The following is a 24,198-nucleotide window of genomic DNA, read 5'->3' as shown; positions in this document are numbered from 1 at the left end:
TGTATTCTTAATCATGCCAGACAAATTGTTCAGTAGGTCAAGGAACATGAGCCATTGCTCATATGAGCCTGTACGTTGACTCTGGTTGTATGTTAATCTGTGGAATGCCTGATATTGTATTGTATTGTATCAGCTCCTGCAGTTTACTAGTCTACAAATTTGGAGGACAAATACGCAGGTTAATTGAACAATCGGAGTTTGTTAATTTGTTGAATGCCTGCTGATTACATATTGTATCAGCCCCTGTGGTTTACTAGCCTACACAACTTAAAAGGACAAATATGCAGGTTAATTGAACAATAGAACAATGAGGGATTACCTCACTCCACCTTTCCCCAATCCTGTGGGAGAATGCCCTGAATGAGAAATGTGGGTATAAAAGGGGCCTGTCTTCCTCTCCATTGAGACTGTACAGGACATCAATCAAGGGACCACGGCTCCAACTGGTGGAATACAGAGCTGCTCAACTGTCCATCACTGAACCCATGAAGATGTTTGGAGAACCCAGGTTGGGACAACCAGGTCATCTGGCCACTTAACTCACTGTACTCGGTCAGCTTTCTAAGCTTGCCACTACCACATGTCTGTGTGTGTCCGCCAAAAGTGGGGTGTTACTGGTTAGGGGAGTTGGCCCTGGATGCCATGAAGTCGCAGATGTTCTAATCCCCGGCGAGCCAGCGCAAGGGTGAGACTCATTTGCACCATAATTCCTGTTGTCCTTCTACAGTTTGACCACTAGTGGCTGCTATTGTTCACCTTAATAATTGTGCTGCAATCCCACTCCTTACCACTGGAGGCTGCTGTTGCGTTCTGCAATTGCCCCTTACTAAGATGGCAGATACTGAACCTGCGGAATCCATCTTGTTTCCTGTTTGGGCCTACTTAAAGCCACATGGATGTCTCACTAATTGCTGGAGCTGCATGTTTGGCTGTTAGCCTAGTTCCAGTCTACAGCTCCTGGACTGTCTTACCCAGACTGTTCTCACTTATCTATGGATTGTTTTCCTACAACTCCTTTGCTTTATCCAAGAACATCTATAACTGCTAGTTGTTCCTGCTCGGTCTCCTTCGGCCACTGGTTTCCAGCAGCACTATGCCAGTATAGTAACAGTACTTGCTGGGACTGTACTAAATGTTATTGATTGTTGGTGATCCAATAAAGTATTACCGCAGTATGTTACCCTCACCCTGTGTTGTCTGTGTAGTATTCTGCTCACGGGGAAATAGTACGGGCTGTGGTAAAGCGTCAAGCTCGACTGTGTGCGTAGGTAGACAAGGTACACCGTCTCCTTAAATTTCGGGTTGATTTATTAAACGTCATAAATCACCCTGGAATCCATAAAGTAAACACGGCCCATTTGGCATAACGGAAAAACAAAATACAAAGATGTAACACAGTCCATAAATTGGCCGGGGTCCAGCCACTCAGGATTAAACACACACGGTTCAGGACAGCACATGCGAGCTCCCCTTTGGAACAGTTTTCCAGACAGTGAACAACACCTGAGTGTAAAGGCTGGCTATTTAAAGCCCAGACCACTCCCTGGATTGGAGATATGGTGGATGGCATCCCGCTCTGCACTTTGCCATCCACTAAAAACATGCCCTTGTAAACCTGTGCCGTTAACCCTCTCTGCACCTAATGTGCAGGAGAAATTTCCATGTTTCACATCACTGAGGCTAACAGCCTCAGTGAAACATATCTCCCTTCCGACACAATACCAGTGACTTTGTCACATATTCCCCCCCATCTGCCCAAAGCCGGGGGTTTTGGCACTATCACTCGTTAGACAGGAAAGTCTGGACAGGGCATCTGCATTAGCATGTAATTTCCCAGGCTTGTGCTTCACCGAAAAACTAAAGTCCTGGAGGGCCAGGAACCACCTAGTCACTCGGGCATTTTTCCCCATCCTTTCCCTCATCCATCTTAGGGGAGCATGGTCTGAATTTACGGCCTAACAGGTAGTATCTAAGGGTATCAACCGCCCACTTGACGACCAGGCACTCCTTCTCCACAATTGATTAGTTCTTTAAGCAGGCCAAGAGTTTTCTGCTCAGATAAAAAATGGGATGTTCCTCCCCATTTACCTTTTGGGATAAGACCGCTCCTATGCCGACGTCTGAGTCGTCTGTCTGGAGCACAAACTCTTTTTGGAAGTCAGACACTATCAAGACCGGCTGTTTACACAAGAGCGCGCTTCAGTTCTTGGAACGCGATCTCCGCCACGTGATCAAGACCACTTGGCCATCGCCATCTTTGTACCTCTAAGTAGGTTGGTTAGGGGTGCCGCTATTGTGGCAACATTCCAGATAAATTGACGATAATATCCAATGATTCCCAGAAAGGCCCGTACCTGTTTCTTGGAGAACGGTTGCGGGCAATTCTGGATTGCCTCCACCTTGTTCATTTGCAGTTTTATTTCGCCCCTTCCAACGTATCCCAAGTATTTCACCTCTTCCCTTCCTATAGCGCATTTCCTTGGGTTTATGGTAAACCCGGCATTTCTCAAGGCATCCAGTATTGCCTGGACCTTCTGCAGATGGGTTCCCCAATCTGGGCTGAAAATCAAGAGGTTGTCTAGGTAAACGGCAGCGCATTTCTTATGTGAGCCTAGAATACGGCCCATGGCCCTCTGGAAGGTAGCTGGGGCTCCCTGTAGTCCGAATGGCATCCTGGTGTATTGAAAACACCCGTCGGGGGGTAGAGAAGGCTGTTTTCTCCTTGGCACCTGGGGACAGGAGAATTTGTCAATACCCTTTGGTCAGGTCCAGGGTAGTGATGTACCTGGCAGGCCCCAGCCTCTCATTATGTTCATCGACCCGGGGCATCGGGTAGGCATCAAACTTGGACACTTCATTTAGCTTCCTGTAATCGTTAAAGAAGCGCCATTCTCCATCAGGCTTGGGTACAAGAACAATAGGGCTGGACCAGCCGCTCTTAGACTCCTCGATAACACCCAGGCTCAACATTCTCCTCACCTTCTTGGAGATCACCTCGTGACAGGTTCGAGAATTTGATACGGTCTCTGGTTCACCCATACATGCGGTTCCGTCAATATCTCATGCTCCACAACTTACATACATCCGGGCAATTCTGAGAACAAGTCTCAGTTTCTCTGCAGGAGCTCTTGGCACTGTTGCTTTTGGGGTTGGTGATAGAGTCTCTGCCACTATGACGCGCTCGACCCTGGGTTTAGGAATGGCCCCTAGACACAAAGCTTCCACAAGTTCCTTGTCCCGCCACGGCTTAAGCAAGTTGATGTGCTCGATCTGGTACGGTTTTCTTCTACCCGGCTGGTGGACTTTGTAATTAACTTCACTCAGCTTCTCGACCACCTCATATGGCCCTTGCCATTTAGCCAGAAACTTACTCTCGACTGTGGGTACTAACACTAACATCCGGTCTCCCGGGCTGAATTGTCTCAGTCTTGCGGCCCATTTGTAGACCCTCGCTTGGGCTTTTTGTGCCTGTAGAAGGCTCTCTTTCAAGATTGGCATCACCCTCTCTATCCGGTCATGATTCTGGGCCACGTGCTCGATGATGCTCCGGTGGGGTGTTCTCGGTTTCCCAGGTCTCCTTGGCTATGTCCAGAAGTCCCCGAGGGTGTTGTCCGTATAGTGGGTCAAACGGCGAGAACCCCGTAGAGCTCTGGGGAACTTCCCTAACGGAGAACAGCAGGTACGATAGTAGCCACGACCTTCTTCAACATCGACTTTAAGGTCTTGTTGAATCTATCAGTCCGTCTGTTTGCGGATGGTATACAGACGTCCAGAGTCGTGTAATTTGGAGAGCCTTACACAACTCCCTCATCACCTTAGACACAAAAGGAGTTCCCTGGTCTTTCAGGATCTCATTTGGCAGAACTATCCGGGAGAAAATATGCACCAGCTCTCTGGCGATACTTCTGGTGTAGGAATTTCTTAATGGTACCACCTCCAGATACGAGTTGCATAGTCCAATACTAAGAGGATGTATTGGTGCCCCCGGGCAGACTTCACCAGGGGCCCGACAAGGTCCATGGCAATCCAATTAAATGGGACCGCTATGATAGAAAACGGTACTATGGGGCTCCAAAAATGGGATACGGGAGCCGTTAGCTGACAGGTGGGACAGGACATACAGTAGCTCACAATTTCACGGTGACATCAAGGCCAGTAGAAGCTCTATAGGACCCACTCCCGAGTCTTGTCTACCCCTAGATTCCCACCCAAGGGTGTGAGAATGGGCCAGGTCCAACACTCCACGTCTAAAGGGTCCACGCACCACCAACTGTTCAATCACTTCCCCTTTTGGGTTAGTGACCCGATAAAGAAGTTTCCCATTGAGTGAGAAATATGGGAACCTAGTGTCAGTCCGCTGCTCTTGAGCAACCCATTGATTATGGATACATTGTCAAAGGTATACTTCAAAGTAAGATCCCGCATCTGTGCAGTACGAAAGTTCCCCCCCAGACACCCCCAAATCTGGAACCTCAGCCTCTGGGGTCACCATCTCGTCTTCGTCACCTGCAAGGACACAGGGGGAACTTATCTGTCTCTGACTGCGACAGTGATGCATCATTGTGTAACCGGCTTCCGGTCGAGACACTTGGCATCCCCGCTTTCTGCCACAAGTCCCAGAACAGTCTGAAGTCCTACCCGATTATCACCTGGTGAAGCAGATCCTTGACCACCCCAACCTCATGGGACTCAGCTCCACAGTCAGTCTGTATAGTCACTCTGGCAATAGGGTAATCCTTGGCATCCAAGTGAATGCACCGCACACCCAATTCCCGGGGATCAAATGGTGTGGGAGCGTGGCCCTTATGAGAGTCACCAAGCTCCCTGCGTCCAGGAGTTCTGCCACCCGTACCCCATTAATGGTCACGGGACACGACTGTGATCCCTCACCGGGCTGATAGTCCACTGCAGGTGGGGTAGGCATAGTAGGAACAGCGTCGTCCCAAGCTACAGTCCAGTTCTTCAGAGGCCAGGGGGCATCGGGCAGCTAAATGGCCTGGGCCGTGACACATCCAACAAATAATCTCTCCCGCAGTGACCTTGGGCATCACCTCCCAAGTCTCTTTGGACCTTGGACGTCCCACCCCTTTTTGGGCCTCCTCCCCTGGTGAGTTCCACAGTATGGAGTGGGCTGCCTTCCCAAGGAACCCTCGGCCCCCTGATACTTCTCAACCGGACCCACCATTTCATCAGCGTCCTGGGGATCACCCTGGGCAACCCAAGCCTGTATTGGCCTTGGTAGAGAATGTACGAACCAGTCCACAACCACTCGCTCTACCATCTGCGCAGGTGTAGAGGACTCAAGCTGCAACCATTTTTGGACCAGGTGCAGTAAGCCAAACATTTGGGAGCGAGGGGGTTTCTCACGGTGCTAAGCCCAGTGGTGAATGCGCTGTGCCCTGGCAGACATTGTTACCTCCAAGCGTGCCAAAATTTCAGTTTTTAACTTGCATACTCTTTTGCGTCTTGCAAAGCCAGGTCATAATAGGCCTGCTGTGGCTCCCTTGTTAAATATGGCGCCAGAACCTTCGTCCACTGCTCCAGAGGTAATCTCTCCTGCTCCGCCACCCTTTCAAACACAGTCAGGAATGCCTCAAGGTCATCCCCTGGGGTCATCTTTTGTAATGCTCTTCTTACTGTTTTCCTGATGTGTGAGTCATCACCTGGATTTCGGGTAGGGCGGTTGTCCTGCCACGGATCTCCCCATGCTAGGAGTTTCATCTGTCTTTGCTGCTGTTGGATCTGCTGCATCAGGAGTTTGTTTGTCTCCTGCTGCTGCTCTCGTTGCTGCTGCATGTTCTGCTGGCTCTGCAGGTGCTGCTGCTGGTACTGCGCCTGCTATTGCTGTAGCTTCTGCTGATGCTGCATTTGCTGCGCCTGCAACAGATGCTTAAGCAGGTACTCCATTTTGTCCGGCGTCACTTGCTAGCTTATGGCCAACTTCACCCAGGACATGCAGCACCTCTTGTAACAGTTACACGTGTTCACTGGGAGCTTTGCCCTCATTTCTAATACCACTTGTAGTAAAGCGACAAGATCGGCTGAGTGCGGAGGTAGACAAGGTACAACATCTCTTTAAATTTCGGGTTGATTTATTAAATGTCATAAATCACCCTGGAGTCCATAAAGTAAACACGGTCCATTTAGAATAACGGCAAAACAAAATACAAACATGTAACACAGTCCGTAAATCGTCCGGAATCCGGACACTCAGGATTAGGCACACACGGTTCAGCACAGCACATGCAAGCTCCTCTCTGGAGCAGGTTTCTCCAGACACTGAACAACACCTGAGTGTAAAGGCTGGCTATTTAAAGCCCAGACCACTCCCTGGATTGGAGATATGGTGGATGGCGTCCTGCCCTGCACTTCACCATCCACTAAAAACATGCCCTTGTAAACTTGGGCCATTAACCCTCTCTGCACCTAATGTGCAGGAGAAACTTCCATGTTTCACATGGAAACATATCTCCCTTCCGACACACTACCAGTGACTTTGTCAAAGGGCGTTCAGTGGGATGAGCCCTCGCCCATGCGGTTTTTCTAAAGGCAGCCAGACGAGAGCACCCACTGACCCTTGTGTCTCCAAGTAGTGTAAATAACTTCTTTAAAAGTGTTGTCCTTTGCCTTGCGGTCATCTTGTATGTATAGTTCTACTTAGGTCAACTTGGGACTAAGGCTCCAGTGAATCAGAGATGGTCACAGTCCATGAAAATGTCATATGTTTTATCAAATAAAGTGGATCAGTCCTGGGAAGAAAAAGAAATGTAGGAAACCTTTGCCAAAAGAAAAGGTCCACCTTCATTTTTTCTAATAGCATTCATACAGGTGGGAGCTAAACTAATGTTTGACTATATAAGGGATAAATAAAAGTTGTATTTTACCTCTAAAATAACGTGTAAAGTTATCCACTGCACGGGAGGACCTTCAGAGAGAGCCTAAAAGACAAAGCTGGCATTAAAAGGGTCAGAAATATAATATTTCTACTAAGAATATTAAATTAAAGCACATCTTCCATGAGTGAATGCACTACTGTATTGCCAGGGAGTGGCATGATAAGAAATACCCAAAATAAGACTTTCAGATTGAAGCCCCATGGAGGGATGCCTCTGGGTAACAGGCTTCTACCAGTAGACTGCAGCAAATGTAATTCTAGAATATAAAAGGTAAGTGACCATGGGTAACATTGTGACTTTACAAGGCTAACCATAGGTTGCAGAGTTTTATTATGTTACGGGGGAGACCTTTACCCCATCCATACCCTTTTCTTCTTGATCCTCCATTCATTCTCATCAGGAAGAGGAAAGTGCTCCTCAATGAACTCTCCAAATGCGGATAGCAGTTCCTCTTTAAAGGCTTGATCTTCCTTAAGTTTATTTTTCAGTTCATGAAATGCACTGAGAAGAACACAACAATTAGAGATGAGATGATTAGACTTCTCATTATTCATCACCATGCAACAAGAGTAGTTCATAGTGTAGAATCTGGTCTACACTCCTAGAAGAAAAGGATTAAGGACCTTCATACACATTAAGGCTATGTGCCCACGATACTGAATTGATTCGGATTTCCTGAGCGTTTCTGCCTCTCCCTGGCAGAAAAAACGCATGCAGATTTTACATGCGTTTTTTCTGCCAGGGTGAAGCGTCTTTTAAGCGTTTTTTCAAGCGCTTTTCCAAGCGATTTTGAGCATCACTTGGAAAAGTGCTTGACAAGTTGGTCACACAATATAAATCCATGCAAATGGCATGGATTTATATTGTGTGACTAACTTATGCTACTTTAAATGCAGCATCAATAGTAAAAAAAAGAATTAAAACGTAAAAAATAAAAAAAAAAACATTATACTTACCTCTCCGGTGGCGTCCTTTGTCCTCGGCGTCCCGCGGTGTTCTGAAAGGACCTGCGGTGACGTCATTTGGTCAGCTGACAGGTCACGCGACCACTGACGCCAGCGGTCGCCTGACTATCACATGACTAAATGACGTCACCGCAGGTCCTTTCAGAACACTGCGGGGCGCCGAGGACAGAGGACGCCACCGGAGAGGAGACCGGGGGCCAAGACATCGATCAGGCAACAGCTATTGTGTATGAGCTCCTACATCTTATATGGTTTTAAAAAACAAATAGGACACATTTACTAATCCTGTCCACTATTTCGCAGTGAAAACTAAAGATAGACAGTCTAAAAATGCACCAAATTTATCACACTGGCACGAGAGGAAGATAAATCTGATGCATTTTTAGACTTTCCTAATGGTTAGCATCCTTGGCGCAATTTTTGTATCTAAAATTTAGCACATTGTTGAATTTAAAGGGGTATTCCAATCTTCAAGATCCTATCCCATTATGTAGTAGGTGTAATAATAATAATATTAGCAAATATCTCCATTTAGAAATTAAGTATAGTGTTTCTTATTCTCTATGTCTCTTTCCTCATGTGCAGGCATTACAAGACCCTAGGTATCCATGGTTACGACCACTGATATTGTAACAGTTAGTTGCTAGTGGTCGTAACCATGGATTCCTAAGGTCCTGAAATGCCTGCACATGAGGAAAGAGACATGGCGAATCAGAAAAACTATACTACATTTCTATTTGGAGTTTTCTAATATTATTATTATTATTATTAAACCTACTACATATTGGGATAGGATCTTGGAGATGGGAATACCCCTTTAAATAGTCCCCTCAGAGAATGAGGTGCAAGAAGGGTCACTTAATAATTGTTGACAATATGGTGGGAATTCATCAAGAAAGATTGGTGTTGTATATACCAAGAAATACCAAGTTTATTGACAATTTTGATAAATTTGGTGCATCTTTCAGCTGCCCATGTGCCAAAGTCAGAAAAGTGCTCCAGACATGAAGCCTGATGAATTGGCCACTGCATGCCAAAATGCACCAAGGTTTGCAGCAGTTTTCACCAAAGTTACGGTGTAAACACCTATGGGCAAATCTGTCTCAAAGCTAAATTTCAAGGGTTTATCCAATCTATGTATATATTCTAAAAAAAAAAAAAAAAAAAAAAAAAATGATGACGTGATACAATTCTCCCAATAGACCAGTGTGTCTTTGTCTGCAGTACTGGCATCACAACTCGGTGATAGGAGCCATGATGCCAGTAATACGGCTGCAGCAATTACTCAGTTCATTTCATTTGTATTTTTTTATATATATATATGTTAATTCTCTTCAACTTTTCTCCATAATCTGTGCAATTAAATGCAATACCCTTTGTCGACTTTAAAGGGAAGCAATCATCAGAAAATGAGCTATTGCTTAAATCAGAGTTACAAGTATTTTTTTAGAATTTTTTTCCATATCAAATTCTGTATTAAAAAAAATAAAAATCTTTTTAAGTAATACCTTAAAATACTTAAGGGTACTAGCGTAAAAAGTTATAAAAAAATATGAAGAAAATAAAAGAAAACTTAAAAATTCAAAATCAGCCCCTTTCCCCCCATTAAAATTAAAGATAATAAAAAAACATATAAAAAATACACGTGTATTCATAGACAGAAAAATGAATACGTTACAGGTCTCAGAAAATGGCGGCACAACACCAATTTTTTTTTTTTTTACAAACTTCTGATTTTTTTTTCACCAGTAAAATCATTAAAAAAACTAGACAAGTTTGGTATCACCGTAATCGTACTGATGAGGAGAATCATATTCTGAGGTCATTTTTACCACATAATGTATGCCGTGAAAACAGTTTCCAAAAAAACAATGTTAGAATTGCGATTTTTTTTCACAATTTCTCCAGTACACTATGTGGAAAAATTAATGATGTAATTCAAAAGTACAACTCGTTCCACAAAAAACAAGCCCTCATATGGCTGTATGGCCAGAAAAACAAAAAAGTTATGGCTCTGGAAGAAGGGGAGGGAAAAAGAAATGCAAAAAAAAAAAGGAAATTGGCTGCGTTGTGAAGGGGTTAAGGCGTTGCCTGGTCCTCAGGATAGGTCATCAGTATAAGATTATGGTGGGCAGACACCCACCCACCAATCAGCTGTTACAACCTCCAACGGCAGATACCTGTAAACACATTGACAGGGACTGTTGTACCGTACCCGGTAGTGGCTGCTACACAATGAATGGAGCGGTGTATTGCAGCTGCCCCAATGAGTTTATATCTGGCCACCCCTAAAACTAATAACAGTTGATTAGGGAGAGTGCTGGGTTTCGGACTCTCACCAATCTGATATTACTGACTTATCCTAAGTATAGACCAACATCATCTATTGACCAGACAACCCCTTTTAACCACTTAACCCCGAGGGTCGTTTGCACGTTAATGACCAGGCCAATTTTTACAATTCTGACCACTGTCACTTTATGAGGTAATTACTCTGGAACGCGTCAACGGATCCCCCTGATTCTGAGATTTTCGTGACATATTGTACTTCATGATTCTAGTAAAATTTCTTCGACATCACTTGCGTTTATTTGAGAAAGAAATGGAAATTTGGCGAAAAATTTTAAAATTTTGCAATTTTCAAAATTTGAATTTTTATGCTTTTAAGTCAGAGAGATATGTCACACAAAATAGTTAATAAATAACATTTCCCACATGTCTACTTTACATCAGCACAATTTTGGAACCAATTTTGTTTTTTTATTAGGGAGCTATAAGGGTTAAAAGTTAACCAGCGATTTCTCATTTTTCCAACAAAATTTACAAAACCATTTTTTTAGGGACCACATCACATTTGAGGTCACTTTGAGGGGTCTTTATGACAGAAAATACCCAAAAGTGACACCATTCTAAAAACTGCACCCCTCAAGGTGCTCAAAAGCACATTCAAGAACTTTATTAACCCTTCAGGTGCTTCACAGGAATTTTTGGAATGTGGAAGAAAAAAATTAACATTTAACTTTTTTCACAAAAATGTTACCTTTGACCCAATTTTTTTTTATTTTCACAGGGGTAACAGGAAAAAATGGACCCCAAAATTTGTTGTGCAATTTCCCCTGAGCACGCCGATACCCCATATGTGGGGGAAAACCACTGTTTGGACGCACGGCAGGGCTCGGAAGAGAAGGAGCGCCATTTGACTTTTTGAATGTAAAATTTGCTTGAACAATTAGCGGACACCATGTTGCGTTTGGAGAGCCCCTGATGTGCCTAAACAGTGGAAACTCCCCACAAGTGACATCATTTTGTAAACTAGACCCCTCAGGGAACTTATCTAGGTGTTTGGTGAGCACCTTGAACCCCCAGGTGCTTTACAGAAGTTTAGAACATTGAGCCATAAAAATGTAATTTTCACATTTTTGCAACAAAAATGTTTTTCAGCCTCCAATTTTGCATTTTCATGAGGGTAACAGGAGAAATTACACCATGCAATTTTTTGTGCAATTCCTCCTGAGCACGCCGATACCCCATATGTGGGGGAAAACCACTGTTTGGGCGCACAGCAGGGCTCGGAAGAGAAGGAGCGCCATTTGACTTTTTGAATGTAAAATTTGCTTGAATAATTAGCGGACACCATGTTGCGTTTGGAGAGCCCTTGATGTGCCTAAACAGTGGAAACCCCCCACAAGTGACACCATTTTGGAAACTAGACCCCTCAGGTAACTTATCTAGATGTGTGGTGAGCACCTTAAACCCCCAGGTGCTTCACAGAAGTTTAGAACATTGAGCCGTAAAAATAAAATTTTCACATTTTTGAAAAAAAAAAATGTTTTGAATGTAAAATTTGCTTGAATAATTAGCGTATGTGCCACTGATGTGCTTAAACAGTGGAAAACCCCCACAAGTGACACCATTTTGGAAACTAGACCCCTCAGGGAACTCATCTAGATGTGTGGTGAGCAACCTGAACCCCCAAGTGCTTTACAGAAGTTTATAACATGGAGCTGTGAAAATTAAAAAATCAAACTTTTTCCACAAAAATTATGTTTTAGCCTCAATTTTTTTATTTTCACAAGGTTAAGAGGAGAAAATGGACCCCAAAAACTGTTGTGCAATTTCTCCTGAGTACGCCAATACCCCATATGTGGAGAAAATACAGTGTTTGGGCGCACGGCAGAGTTCAGAAGGGAAGGAGCACTGTGTGAGTTTTTGAACGCAAAATTGGATGGAATTGAGAGCGGAGGCCATGTCGCGTTTGGAGAGCCCCTGATGTGCCTAAATAGTGGAAGGCCCCCACAAGTGACCCCATTTTGGAAACTACACCCCTCAAGGATTTTATCAAGGGGTATAGTGAACATTTTGAACCCAGAGGTATGACACAGAACATTAGGTCATCATATTGAATAAGCTATCATTAGTCTTGAGCGCAAGTGCTCGCTATTTGAGTTTGCATAGAGTACTCAGGTATGCACCATGTAGCGTTCTCGAGTGACATGCTCGAGTCCCTGCTTGCATGTTTCACGGTTATTAGACACCATAAAAAAAAAAATGCGGGGATCGCTCGTGCATGGCAGGCAATCCCCGCGAGGTTTATTTGGCCACGAAGCATATGGGGCGGAGACTCGAGCACCCGCGATACTCAGAGCATACCCGAGCACCCGATGCAAACTCAAGTAGCGAGCACTTGAGCTCAACACTAGTCGTCTTTTTTTTTTTTTTTTTTACTTTTGAAAAATGTCCCAACCCTAATGCAACTCCAACCCTAGCCCAACCCTAACCCTAGCCCAACCCCAACCCCAACCCTAGCCCAACCGTAACCCCAACCCTAACCCTAGCCCAACCCTAACCCCAACCCTAGCCTAACCCTAACCCTAGCCCAACCGTAACACCAACCCCAACCCTAACCCTAGTTTATTTTTTACGCCGTTCATCGTACGGTATAAGTGATTAGACGACTTTATTCTTCGGGTCGGTGCGATTACAGCGATACCAGAATCATATCGGGTTTTTATGATTGACAGCTGTCACACACTAAAAGATGCATTTTTTTTTGTAAAATTTAATTTTTGCATCGCCATATTTTGAGAGCTATAATTTTTCCATAATTTGGCCAACAGAGTCATGTGACGGCTTGTTTTTTGCAGTATGAGTTGACGTTTTCATTGGTACTATTTTCAGGCACTTAGCATTTTTTGATCGCTTTCTATTCCGATTTTTGGGAGGCAGAATAAACAAAAACCAGCAATTCCGGAATTGTTTTTATGGGTTTTTTTTATGCTATTCCGGGTGTGGTAAAATTGATAAGGCAGCTTTATTCTTCGGGTCAGTACGATTGCAGCGGTACCACATTTATATAGTTTTTCTATGTTTTGGCGCTTTTACACAATAAAAGCTATTTTATAGAAAAAAAAAATTTTTTTGCATCGCTTTATTCTGAGAACTATAACTTTTTTATTTTTCGGCTGATGGAGCTGTATGGCGGCTTGTTTTTTGAGGGACAAGATGATGTTTTCAGTGGTACCATTTTTATTTAGATTCGTCTTTTTGATCGCGTGTTATTCCATTTTTTTTTGGCGGTATAATGATAAAGCATTGCTTTTTGCTTCGTTTTTTATTAATTTTTTTTACTGTGTTCACTAAAGGGGTTAACTAGTGGGACAGTTTTATAGGTCAGGTCATTCCAGATGCGACGATACCAAATATGTGTACTTTTTATTGTTTTTTTTTCCATAATAATATTTATTGATGGGTACATTATATTTTTATTTTTGTGGGATTATTTTTTTTATTTTTTTATATTTTTACTATTTTTTTTTACATTTTTTAACACTTTTTGGACTTTTATACTTTGTCCCACTATTGGACTTTCACTTTTTTTATTCTGATCGCCTGTATAGCACAGGGATGGAGCACCAATGCTATACAGGCTGTCAGCGCTGCAGATGCATAGAATACTTTGGTCATGCACTGCGCATGACCAAAATATCTTCCTGCTGTCTGGTGATCCGGATGTTGTCATGACGACATTGGTCGTCATGGCAACAGCCGGGAAACCGCGACAGACAATGCTGTAGGCCAGGAGAGGAGGTGAGTATTGCGATCACCTCCCCTTGCCCCCGCAATGCTGCGATCGACTTCGATCGCAGCATTGAGGGGGTTAATGTGCCGGGAGCGGTGCGGGACTGCTCCCTGCACATAGCACCGGGTGTCAGCTGTGACTATCAGCTGACACCTGGCGGCGATCGCCCCGCACTGCTTGTGTGCGGGCGCGATCGCCATATGACCTAATAGTACATCATTGGTCCAATCGGCCCAGGTCACCATGACGTACTATTAGGTCACACGTCAGAAAGGGGTTAAAGAGTATTTATAGCACTTAGTATACAGTGTAAATGCACGATCCTAATCTACACTGTGTGCACATTTATTAGGCAATTTTTAATTTTGATGATTATTTTTTATTGTTGAACAACTGCAGTGCTGCCGAACAAACCAAAAGGTACTGTAAATAAATATTCTTAGGAGAATGTCTATGTGGGCATAATTATTATACAATAAAAAGAAAAGCGCAAATTTCCATCTCGAAAAATACCGTATATCAGTGACCAACATAGCTGCCCTTCTTTTCAATAACAATCATGAGCTTCATCCATGGAGTCGGTCAGTTTCTTAATCTGTTGATGATCAACAAGCACAGCCTCCCCAACACTGATCAGAGAGGTGACTGTTCTCCTTCACCGTAAATCTCCTGGTTAAGAAGGGCCCACAAGTTCTCAATAGGGTTTAGGTCAGGTGAGGAAGGGGCTGTGTCATTATTCTTTCATCTTTAAGGTCTTTACTGGCAGCCGAGCAGTGAAGTCTTTGATGCTGTGATGGAGCATTGTCCTGTATAACAATCATGGTTTTCTTGAGAGATGCAGACTTTTTCCTGTATCACTTTTTGAAGAAAGTGTCTTCTAAAAACCGGCAGAAGGTTTGGGAGTTGATTTTGAGTCCATCTTCAATCTGAAAATGTCCAAGTAGCTTATCTTTAATAATACCAGCCCATAGCAGTACCCCACCTCCACCTTGCTGGTGTCTGAGTTGAAGAGGAGGTCTGTGCCCCTTACTAATCCAACCATGGACCCATCCATCTGATCCATCAAAACTTGCACTCATCTCATCAGTCCATAAAACCTGTGAAAAATCTGTCTTCAGATATTTCTTGTCCCAGTCTTGACGTTTTCTCTTCTATGCCTTGTTCAGTGGTGGTCGGGTTTCAGCCTCCCTTACCTTGGCCATGTCTCTGAGCACTGAACACCTCTTTCTTCTGGGCCTCCAGGGATGTTGCAGTTCTGGAATATGACAGCACTGGAGAATAACGTCTTCCTGGTTGCTTCACGTTTGATCCTTTTCAAATCTTTGACGGTTAACTGATTCTTTTTTTTCCTACATGTTTTTTGCGACCCTGCTGATTGTTTACAACAAAACTTTTCCTGGTTCTGTGATCGCCCCAATATCTTACCAATTTCAAGACTGCTGCCTCCCTCTGTAAGATTTGTAACGATTTTTGACTTCTCAGATTCAGATAAATCTCTTTTTGGCCCATTTTGCCTGAGGAAAATAAGTTGCCTAATAATTCTGCACACCTTAATAAAGGGTTATGTATCCTTAGGCCTCACCCTCCTCATTAAGCAGCCTAATAATTCTGCACACCTTGATAAAGGGTTTTGTATCCTTAGGCCTTACCCTCCCTCATTACACAAATACACATCACCTGATCTGCTTCACCCAATAAACATTCATGTTAAAGCAACGCGGAGTTGGAAAATCTGCATAAAAATTCTGGTATGGTCAAAGTACTCACTGGCCTAATATTTTTGCACACAAAGTAGAATTAAAAATATGAGTGATTATATTGGACTGTTAAAGCACTGTTATTTGCTGGAGTGTAGTATCTATGTATCTATCTATCTAACAATCTCTCCTCCAGAACTTCCCCTGGAACTCCGAACATTAGAACGGACTTCCGGGAGATGTCCGTGTTTGGAGTTCATCCCCGGACAGGTACGAACATCGAACTTTAAAGTTTGGGTCAACTCATCTCTATTCAGGACTTTAATTACAAAATAAATAGCGAGAGCCATAGGCGGATTATAATGAGGGCAATCTGGGCTACCGCCCGGGGCGGGGAACCCATGGCCAGATTGCCCTCATTATAATATGTGTGGCGCCAATGCGGCACACAGAGGGGGGGGGGGCCCTGGACCGCTCCCCCAGCAGCTGCGCAGTGCCCCTGTTTCTTCTTCGGCCGGGCCAGCAATGCACCTGTTAACTTCCCTGTGTGCTTGTGCTGGCCCGGCCGCGTCACAGCTAGGAGACACGGCCCTGTGCGCGGCCGTGTCTGGTAGTGTCATGTCACGCAGTGACGACTGGAGGCCTGGAGCCGAGCCGGGGGATGGAGAGTGACGTGTGTGTGCGCGTGTGTGTCACAGTGTGTCTGTGTGTGCAGATATCATTGTGTGATGTCTTTTATATGTATTTTTGTGTTTCAAATGTGTTTATGCGTGTATGTATAAGTCTGTATATGTTTGTGTGTGTGTGCGTGACTGCGTGCGGCCTCCTCCCGCTGTATCTGGGGGGCGCCGTGCGGCCTCCTCGCGCTGTATCTGGGGGGGCGCCGTGCGGCCTCCTCGCGCTGTATCTGGGGGGCGCCGTGCGGCCTTCTCCCGCTGTATCTAGGGGGGGGGCGCTGTGCGGCCTCTTCCCGCTCTATCTGGGGGGGGGGGCGCTGTGCGGCCTCTTCCCGCTGTATCTGGGGGGGGCGCCGTGCGGCCTCTTCCCGCTGTATCTGGGGGGGGGGGCGCTGTGCGGCCTCTTCCCGCTGTATCTGGGGGGTGCCGTGCGGCCTCCTCCCGCAGTATCTGGGGGGTGCCGTGCGGTCTCCTCCCGCTGTGTATAGATGGCTACGTGCGGCCTCCCGCTGTGTATAGATGGCTACGTGCAGCCTCCCGCTGTGTATAGATGGCTACGTGCAGCCTCCCACTGTGCATAGATGGCTAAGTGCGGCCTCCCGCTGTGTATACATGGCTACATGCGGCCTCCCGCTGTGTATACATGGCTACATGCGGCCTCCCGCTGTGTATACATGGCTACGTGCGGCCTCCCACCGTTTATAGATGGCAACGTGCGGCCTCCAGCTGTGTATAGATGGCACCGTGCAGCCTCCCGCTGTGTATAGATGGCACCGTGCAGCCTCCCACTGTGTATAGATGGCTACGTGCGGCCTCCCGCTGTGTATAGATGGCTACGTGCGACCTCCAGCTGTGTATAGATGGCTACGTGTGGCCTCCCGCTGTGTATAGATGGCTACGTGCGGCCTCCCGCTGTGTATAGATGGCTACGTGCGGCCTCCCGCTGTGTATAGATGGCTACGTGAGGCCTCCCGCTGTGTATAGATGGCTATGTGCGGCCTCCCACTGTGTATAGATGGCTATGTGCGGCCTCCCGCTGTGTATAGATGGCTATGTGTGGCCTCCCGCTGTGTACAGATGGCTATGTGTGGCCTCCCGCTGTGTGTAGATGGCTATGTGCGGCCTCCCGCTGTGTATAGATGGCTACGTGCGGCCTCCCACTGTGTATAGATGGCTACGTGCGGCCTCCCACTGTGTATAGATGGCTACATGCGGCCTCCCGCTGTGTATAGATGGCTACGTGCGGCCTCCCGCTGAGTATAGATAGCTACATGCGGCCTCCCACCGAGTATAGATGGCTACGTGCGGCCTCCCGCTGAGTATAGATGGCTACGTGCGGCCTCCCGCTGAGTATAGATGGCTACGTGCGGCCTCCCACTGAGTATAGATGGCTACGTGCGGCCCCCTCCTGTGTATTGGAGGATTATGTGGCAGCTCATATTGTGTGTAGGGTCTCATACTGTATATAGGGGATGTCAGCATACTTAATTGTGCTCAATATTAAGTCATACAATTAATGTAAAAAAATGATTATAATATATTAATATTGTGGAAAATTAATTTCACGTGAATTATCACATGATCTATCAAAGGGGATCATCTGATATGTGACATGATACATCAGGGGTGTATGTGTGTGTGTGGGGGGGCACGCCTTCTGCCTTCTAAACTGCCCGGGGCCCTTGCTACTCTTAATCCACCCATGGCAAGAGGTGATCACAATTCTCAAACGATTTTGCTACATATGTAGATAGTATTTAAAAGGGTTGTCCATCTTCGGGAAACTCTTTCTTTTTTTCAATTTTTTTTTTTTACTTAAATGGAAATAAGTTTTGCAATTGGGTTTCATGAAAAATTTTCAGTTTGCCTTCTATAGCCTCTGTGTTGTACAGACATATTGTTTGCTGCAGAATGAGTTAACGGAGAATCTGTCAGAGAGCTCGCTATGAGGCTTCTAACTCTTTTAGGAGCGCCTCTCAGCTGATTCAAGACCACAGACCACATCAAAGTTGAATGTGCAGAAAAACAAAGAGCCTGTAAAAGCCAAATGGTGCAAAATTTTTAAAGAAACCCAAATGCATACATGATTTTTAACCCCAAATACTTGCATTTAAAAAAAAAAAAAAAGGCCACAAAAGGTGCTGCATATAAAAGACAAGTGTGTACATATTAAAGAGTTGATTATAGAAGCAGAACGGAAATGTATGAGATGGTCATTGTTAGGACCCATCGGTACCTTTTCTCAGAAATATTTTCACATTGTTGTTTCACTTGCTCCATCTTGTCTTTCAGGATCTTCAATACTTCTTCCTGTTCTGCCAGCCAGCGTTTTTCTCTAGGGAAAAAAAGCAGGAGAGTTTATGACAACATTATTCCGTAATAGTAAAAATCTCAGGAAATAACCAGCGTTGTCCCTCTGTTGTTCCTCCTGGAAATGTAGGAATAAACTGATAACTGTGCGTTACCATACTTCTTTGTCAAGAAGGAGTTGACCTGCACAGTCAGCACTAAATAGCTGATATCACAGTATGTAGGTATATGGGTAATGGCATTATCTAGCTGCCAATTTATTCATGCAAGTCACATGCAGGAGACAAAATAAAGTGCGGGCTGCACATGCCTAGGGCAGCAGCCCATTAATTCCTGTCTGTCTTTTGCAAGTATGGCTTCCATGTGTTAACTTTTAAAGAAGTTGTCTGTGCCAAGAGGAACATCCACCAGCTCCATGTGCTCAGTATGGTGACCAGATGTCCATCGCGTTTCACAGAAGTGAGAATTTATCTCGAAGGAGGACGAATACATCATATGAGGCTACTGAAATCCACAAGATCTGTGGCGGTCTCAGGAGAGCCTTACTGCCAGAGGGGCCTGTTACACATTTTACACTTCTACTGGGAAATACCAAAATAACTTTCATTTTCTCAGAATTACGGAAGTGCGTACTTTTCAAAATCACTCTTCATTTTCCTGATCTCAGCCCGAACTGTGGAGAGCATCATCTCAACGTCTCGATCAATATTTTGCAACTGCAAGGAGAGAAGGGCAATAAAAATGATATCCAGTGGCTCAGTGTACTACATGCATCATATATAGAACATGTTTTGGGGTCTACAAGGCCATTTTTCCATGTTTTTTCCGCTGTGTTTTTTTGTGCAGAAAATTTGCAGACTTTAACAGTTCAAGCAAAGTGTGTGCGATTTTATGGAAAATCATGCCCACTGCGTGTTTAACCCCTTAACGCCCAACAACAGACACATCTGTCATGGTGCACGTCAGGGTGTCTCCACACACAGCAGATACCGGCAGTGTTACAAAGCCGACATCTGCCTCTAACAGCAGCGGCCGGAGCTCAGCTCCGATCGCTGCTGCTAACTATTTATATGCCTCTGGTAATCTCTGACGTTTAAAGAAAGCAGTTGCCGATTCTCGAGCACCCCAACACCCACTGACCACTCCACCACCAGCCATCTTGGTACTCCTATGAAGCCTAGCTTCATAAAAGTGCATTATTCACCCTCCCCACGTCCATCGCTGAGTCTCCACTGCGCCTCTCAGTTCTCTGCAGCCAATAAGTGAGCTCGGCGGCTCTGCCCAAGTTGACAGCACAAGCCACCCAGAGCTGTCGAGTTCACTGATTGCCTGCAGCGCCGCAGACAATAACAGCTACAGGTAGAAGTGGCGCTGAAACCCAGGGGGAAAGTGAGTAAAGCACAGGTTTTTTTTTGTTTGTTTGTTTTTAAAAACAAATTGGAAAACCCCTTTTAAACTATTTGCTTTATTATTTCCACTGGAGCAATGAAAAAAAAAAAAAGAGATGCAAAGATTTTCATGCTCTTTAAATGAAGCCTATGCACTTGTATCATTACCAGATATTACGGGGTTAACCGTGCTTCTTTTGCCAACGTTTGGCAGTGGGAGATAATGATAAAAGTTATACAATTAGAAAACAAATCTCGAAAAATCAGCTATAGGAAAAGGTGGTGCAGATGGAAATTGAACAGAACATTTTGGAAAAACTCTCAGTAATTTGTTCATTTGTTTAATTAAATATAATCAAGTTTTCCCCACTGGCCTGAGCGGGGTAGGAATTCACCATAGAGAGGGCGACATCTGTCAGCAGTACATAAACCAAAAGGAAAAAGCTCCAATTATCCATACAATAGGCTTTCGGGCTGACGTCATGAGCCACCTAGTTATTGCTCTATTTCGGGATGGCCGTTAATGCGGCTTTTAAGGTTTGATGTAGTGAGGCCTATTAGGGATGTCAGAGGTAATGACACTGGATCAGTTCCAGAGACCGGTCAACCCGAGGTCTGACCAGCCTGGAGCGATACAGGGCCAGATGTAGTAACGCTGCCAGTAATCGCTGCACAGAAATCTGATTCCACCGCCAGCACAACCTATACTTGGATCCAGTTAGGAAACGGATTTCTAGAGAATTCACAGCAGAAAAGATGTCAGAAAAGAAAGGTTATACACAAATATAAGGTCACAAGCTGCCAGTCGCTAGAGGTTGTCAGCGCCCAATGTCTACAATTGCAATCAGAATGATTCAAACCCCTTTGCAAATTAGGGTTATTAGCAAAACATAGGAAAGGGTTCTTTACAGTTAGAGCAGTCAGACTGTGGAATGCCCACTGCAAGAGGTAGTAATGGCCGACACTGTAACAGCATTAAAAGGGAGTATGTCAGCAGGTTTTGCTATGTATTCTGACAGCAGCATGATTCTCTAGGTCAGTACGAGTACTGAGATACTAAACTTGTATAGTTTTTTTTTTTCATTTTAGTGATTAAAGAAGTTTTGAACTTTGTATAAAAAAAAAAAAAAAAAAAAAATCGAGCCATTTTCTGAGACCCGTAAAACTTTTTTTATTCCTCTGTCAATAGTTTTGTGTAAGGGCTTGATTGTTTTTGTGCTGAGCTGTAGTTTTTAATGATACCATTGTAGGGTACGCAATACATTTTGATGGCTTTTTATCGCATTTTTTGGAGGTGGTGCGGTGACTGAAAAAACTTTTTTTTTTCTCTTCATGGTGAAGTTAATTATTATTGTTTTTTATTTTCATAGATGGGATCTGTTTATTTATTTACATTTATTAATAAATTTGGATAAGGGAGTGATTCAAACCTTTCTTAGAAATCTTTTTTATGTAATTCAAAAAAATATTGAAAAAAAAAATATTGAAAAAAACATTTTGTTACTTATTTTTGCTTTATGTTTTAGATCTCTTAGGGTATTTGAACCTGCGTTCATCTGATTGCTTCTTCTATATATTGCTATACTATATGATTGGCTGGACTTCAAGGGAGTTAAAAGATGGTGGCAACGGGGAACTTTAATTGGCCGTGGCAACCAATCGGCACAACACACACATAGAACCTTATGGGCATCAACTGAAATCTCCTATGCAGCTGGCACCTGCCCTGTATGGAGCAGGCTCAGCTCGTGAGCCTGCTCTATACACTCCTAAGGGAAACCTGTCAGAGGGTTTGGTTGCCCTAACCATAGTCTTAGGCCACGTTCAAAAGTTCAGTATTTGACATCAGTATTAGTGATGAGCCAGTATGTTCGGTTAACCCTTTCGGCAAGTATGCTCGGGCGAGTACCGAGTATCTTCAGCATACTCGGTGATATGTTTGAATGACTCCCGTGTGCATGATTTGCAACTGTTTGACAGCTTTAAAACATGTGAGGAATGCGAAAGAAACAGGCATTCCTCACATGTATTAAAGCTGTCAAACAGTTGCAAATCATGCACACGGGAGTGATTCAAACATATCACCGAGTATGCTGAAGATACTCTCCCGAGCATACTTGCCGAAAGGGTTAACCGAACATACTCGCTCATCAATAATCAGTATTTGTAAGCCAAAACCAGAAGAAGAACAATCAGAGCAAAAGTATAATAGAAACACGTCACCACTTCTGCATTTATCACCCACTCCTGGTCTTGGCTTACAAATACTGATGTAAAATACTGACCAAATACTGAACTTGTGGCCTAAAAAGAAGCCATGAACAGGATGGGGTGGGGTTTCAGCTTTGCTCCTAATTGATTGCCTATGTGACAAGCAGTCTCCACGTTCTGCTCATTTTTAAACTTTTTTTTTTTACGACGCGTTTCAGACCATATCATAACGGACTATAAGGACGGAGTTGGCCCTGTTTCTTGCAGCCGGTCGCTCAGGCAGATTGAATCTCCTGACAGGTTCCCTTTAAATAAAGTTTTGAAAACTTCCCAAACTAAGCTGCCTTTCCTACAATCATGCTCACTTCCCCCGCTTTTGTTTACCCAGGGCAGGAGCTTCTGAATCCTCATCTGTCCTGGCGAATAAAACCCCGGCCAGGAGGCTGTGACTACGAGGCATCATATCATGGCCTCTGACAGGTCACAGGTTTCATCAGGTTATTTCCACCGATAATAAAAGCAAATTCTATTTTTATGAACTGTGACATGAGCTCATGCTAATACGGCATTAATGTGTCGCGCTGCATTGTTATAGCGGGGGGTTGCGAGGCTGACATCAGCCAGCGCGGTATGTTTTCTGGGCAGTTTACAAGCTGGACGGCTACGAGGAGGTTGTGTCAGGTTCTACTTATAGAAATGATCTTGTGGAAAAGACAACCTAATCAATAAGTATTTTAACAGGGAAAAAAAAAGAAGGCTCATATCCTTCCTGCCAATAACACAGGCTGCTTATAGGAAATCCAACGAGATGGTTACCTCTTCTTTTCCAGCGATGAGCAAAATATCCTGGTTGTTGGAGAGGACTAAGAAACAGAAAAAGTAAATATCGGTTAATGTTTGGGTTTCCATGGCGACATATTGACAGAAGACGACTTCTCAATTTCCTCAACTGTCTGTGAGATCAGGAGCCGAGCGCGGAGCCAAGAATGACAGCACCAGCCGCAGCGCTGGACGTAACCGGGAAAATTAAGGACTTCAATAGCTCAGTTCCTGCGCTCTGCAAGGTGGCTGCAATTTTCCAAACCACCCGCTCCGGGATGAACAAGGAAAAACTGATTAATGTGATTTTCATTTGCAAATCACTTAGATGGTGGAAGCTGATGAAATCCATGCTGCAATAAAAACCATTACTGTATGCAGAAATTTATGTATATGGCAAACAGGTTAACAGCACTGAGGTCATCAGGAGCTGCCAGCGCTGAGCGGAAAGTGACTGACCTGCAGGGGGGGAAACACACACATGTAAGCAGGGGCCGGCAGCCCCTGACATGTCCGCTTCAATCAATTCTTTCAATCCCCATAGAGCAACAACAACCCTGGAGCATCTTTTCCTACAACTGTTTCTGGTGTCGACCCTCTATTGTTCCTCCTGGAAATGCATAAATAACTGAACATCTGGGGGTTACCAGTTTCCTTATCGCTAGGGTGCGACTCTGCACAGTCTGATAATGCCAGTGCTGATTGTACAGTGACAATCTGTAGGCCCCCCCCAAATAGTAACACCCAGATGTCAATCTATACATACATTCATGGCCGAAAGTATTGGCACCCTTGAAATTGTTCCAAAAAGTGAAATATTTCTCCCAGAAAATTACTGCAGTTACACATGTTTTGGTATACACACGTTTATTTCCTTTGTGTGTATTGGAACAACATAAAAAAAAAACAGAGAAAGAAAGGCAAATTGGACATAATGTCACACAAAACCCCAAAAATGGGCCAGAAAAAAATTGTTGGCACCTCCAACTTAATATTTGGTTTCACACCCTTTGGAATAAATAACTGCAATCAATTGCTTCCTATAACCATCACCAAGCTTCTTACACCTATCATCTGGAATTTTGGACAACTCTTCATTTGCAAAATGCTCCAGGTCTCTCATATTTGAAGGCGCCTTCACCCAACAGCAATTTTA

General features: G+C 44.3%; 1 protein-coding gene across 1 annotated transcript in view; it reads right to left on the bottom strand.

Annotated features, from left to right (window-relative positions):
• The window catches only part of CENPK (centromere protein K), a 57,772-nt gene that overhangs the window by 5,030 nt on the left and 28,544 nt on the right, over positions 1 to 24,198 (bottom strand). Inside the window, exons 6-10 of the mRNA XM_073680239.1 lie at positions 23,040 to 23,086; positions 19,258 to 19,340; positions 18,551 to 18,649; positions 7,262 to 7,397; positions 6,885 to 6,938 (exon numbers count right to left, since the gene is read on the bottom strand). Coding sequence (XP_073536340.1) covers positions 6,885 to 6,938; positions 7,262 to 7,397; positions 18,551 to 18,649; positions 19,258 to 19,340; positions 23,040 to 23,086 — 419 coding nt within the window. The remainder of the gene's footprint in view (positions 1 to 6,884; positions 6,939 to 7,261; positions 7,398 to 18,550; positions 18,650 to 19,257; positions 19,341 to 23,039; positions 23,087 to 24,198) is intronic.

Source organism: Phyllobates terribilis, unplaced genomic scaffold, assembly GCF_046119375.1.
Source record: "Phyllobates terribilis strain yellow unplaced genomic scaffold, ASM4611937v1 Scaffold_1__5_contigs__length_1240528914, whole genome shotgun sequence".
Lineage (NCBI taxonomy): Eukaryota > Metazoa > Chordata > Amphibia > Anura > Dendrobatidae > Phyllobates > Phyllobates terribilis.
The sequence above is the reverse complement of the archived record's forward strand: the minus strand, read 5'-3'. Positions and strand labels throughout refer to the sequence as shown.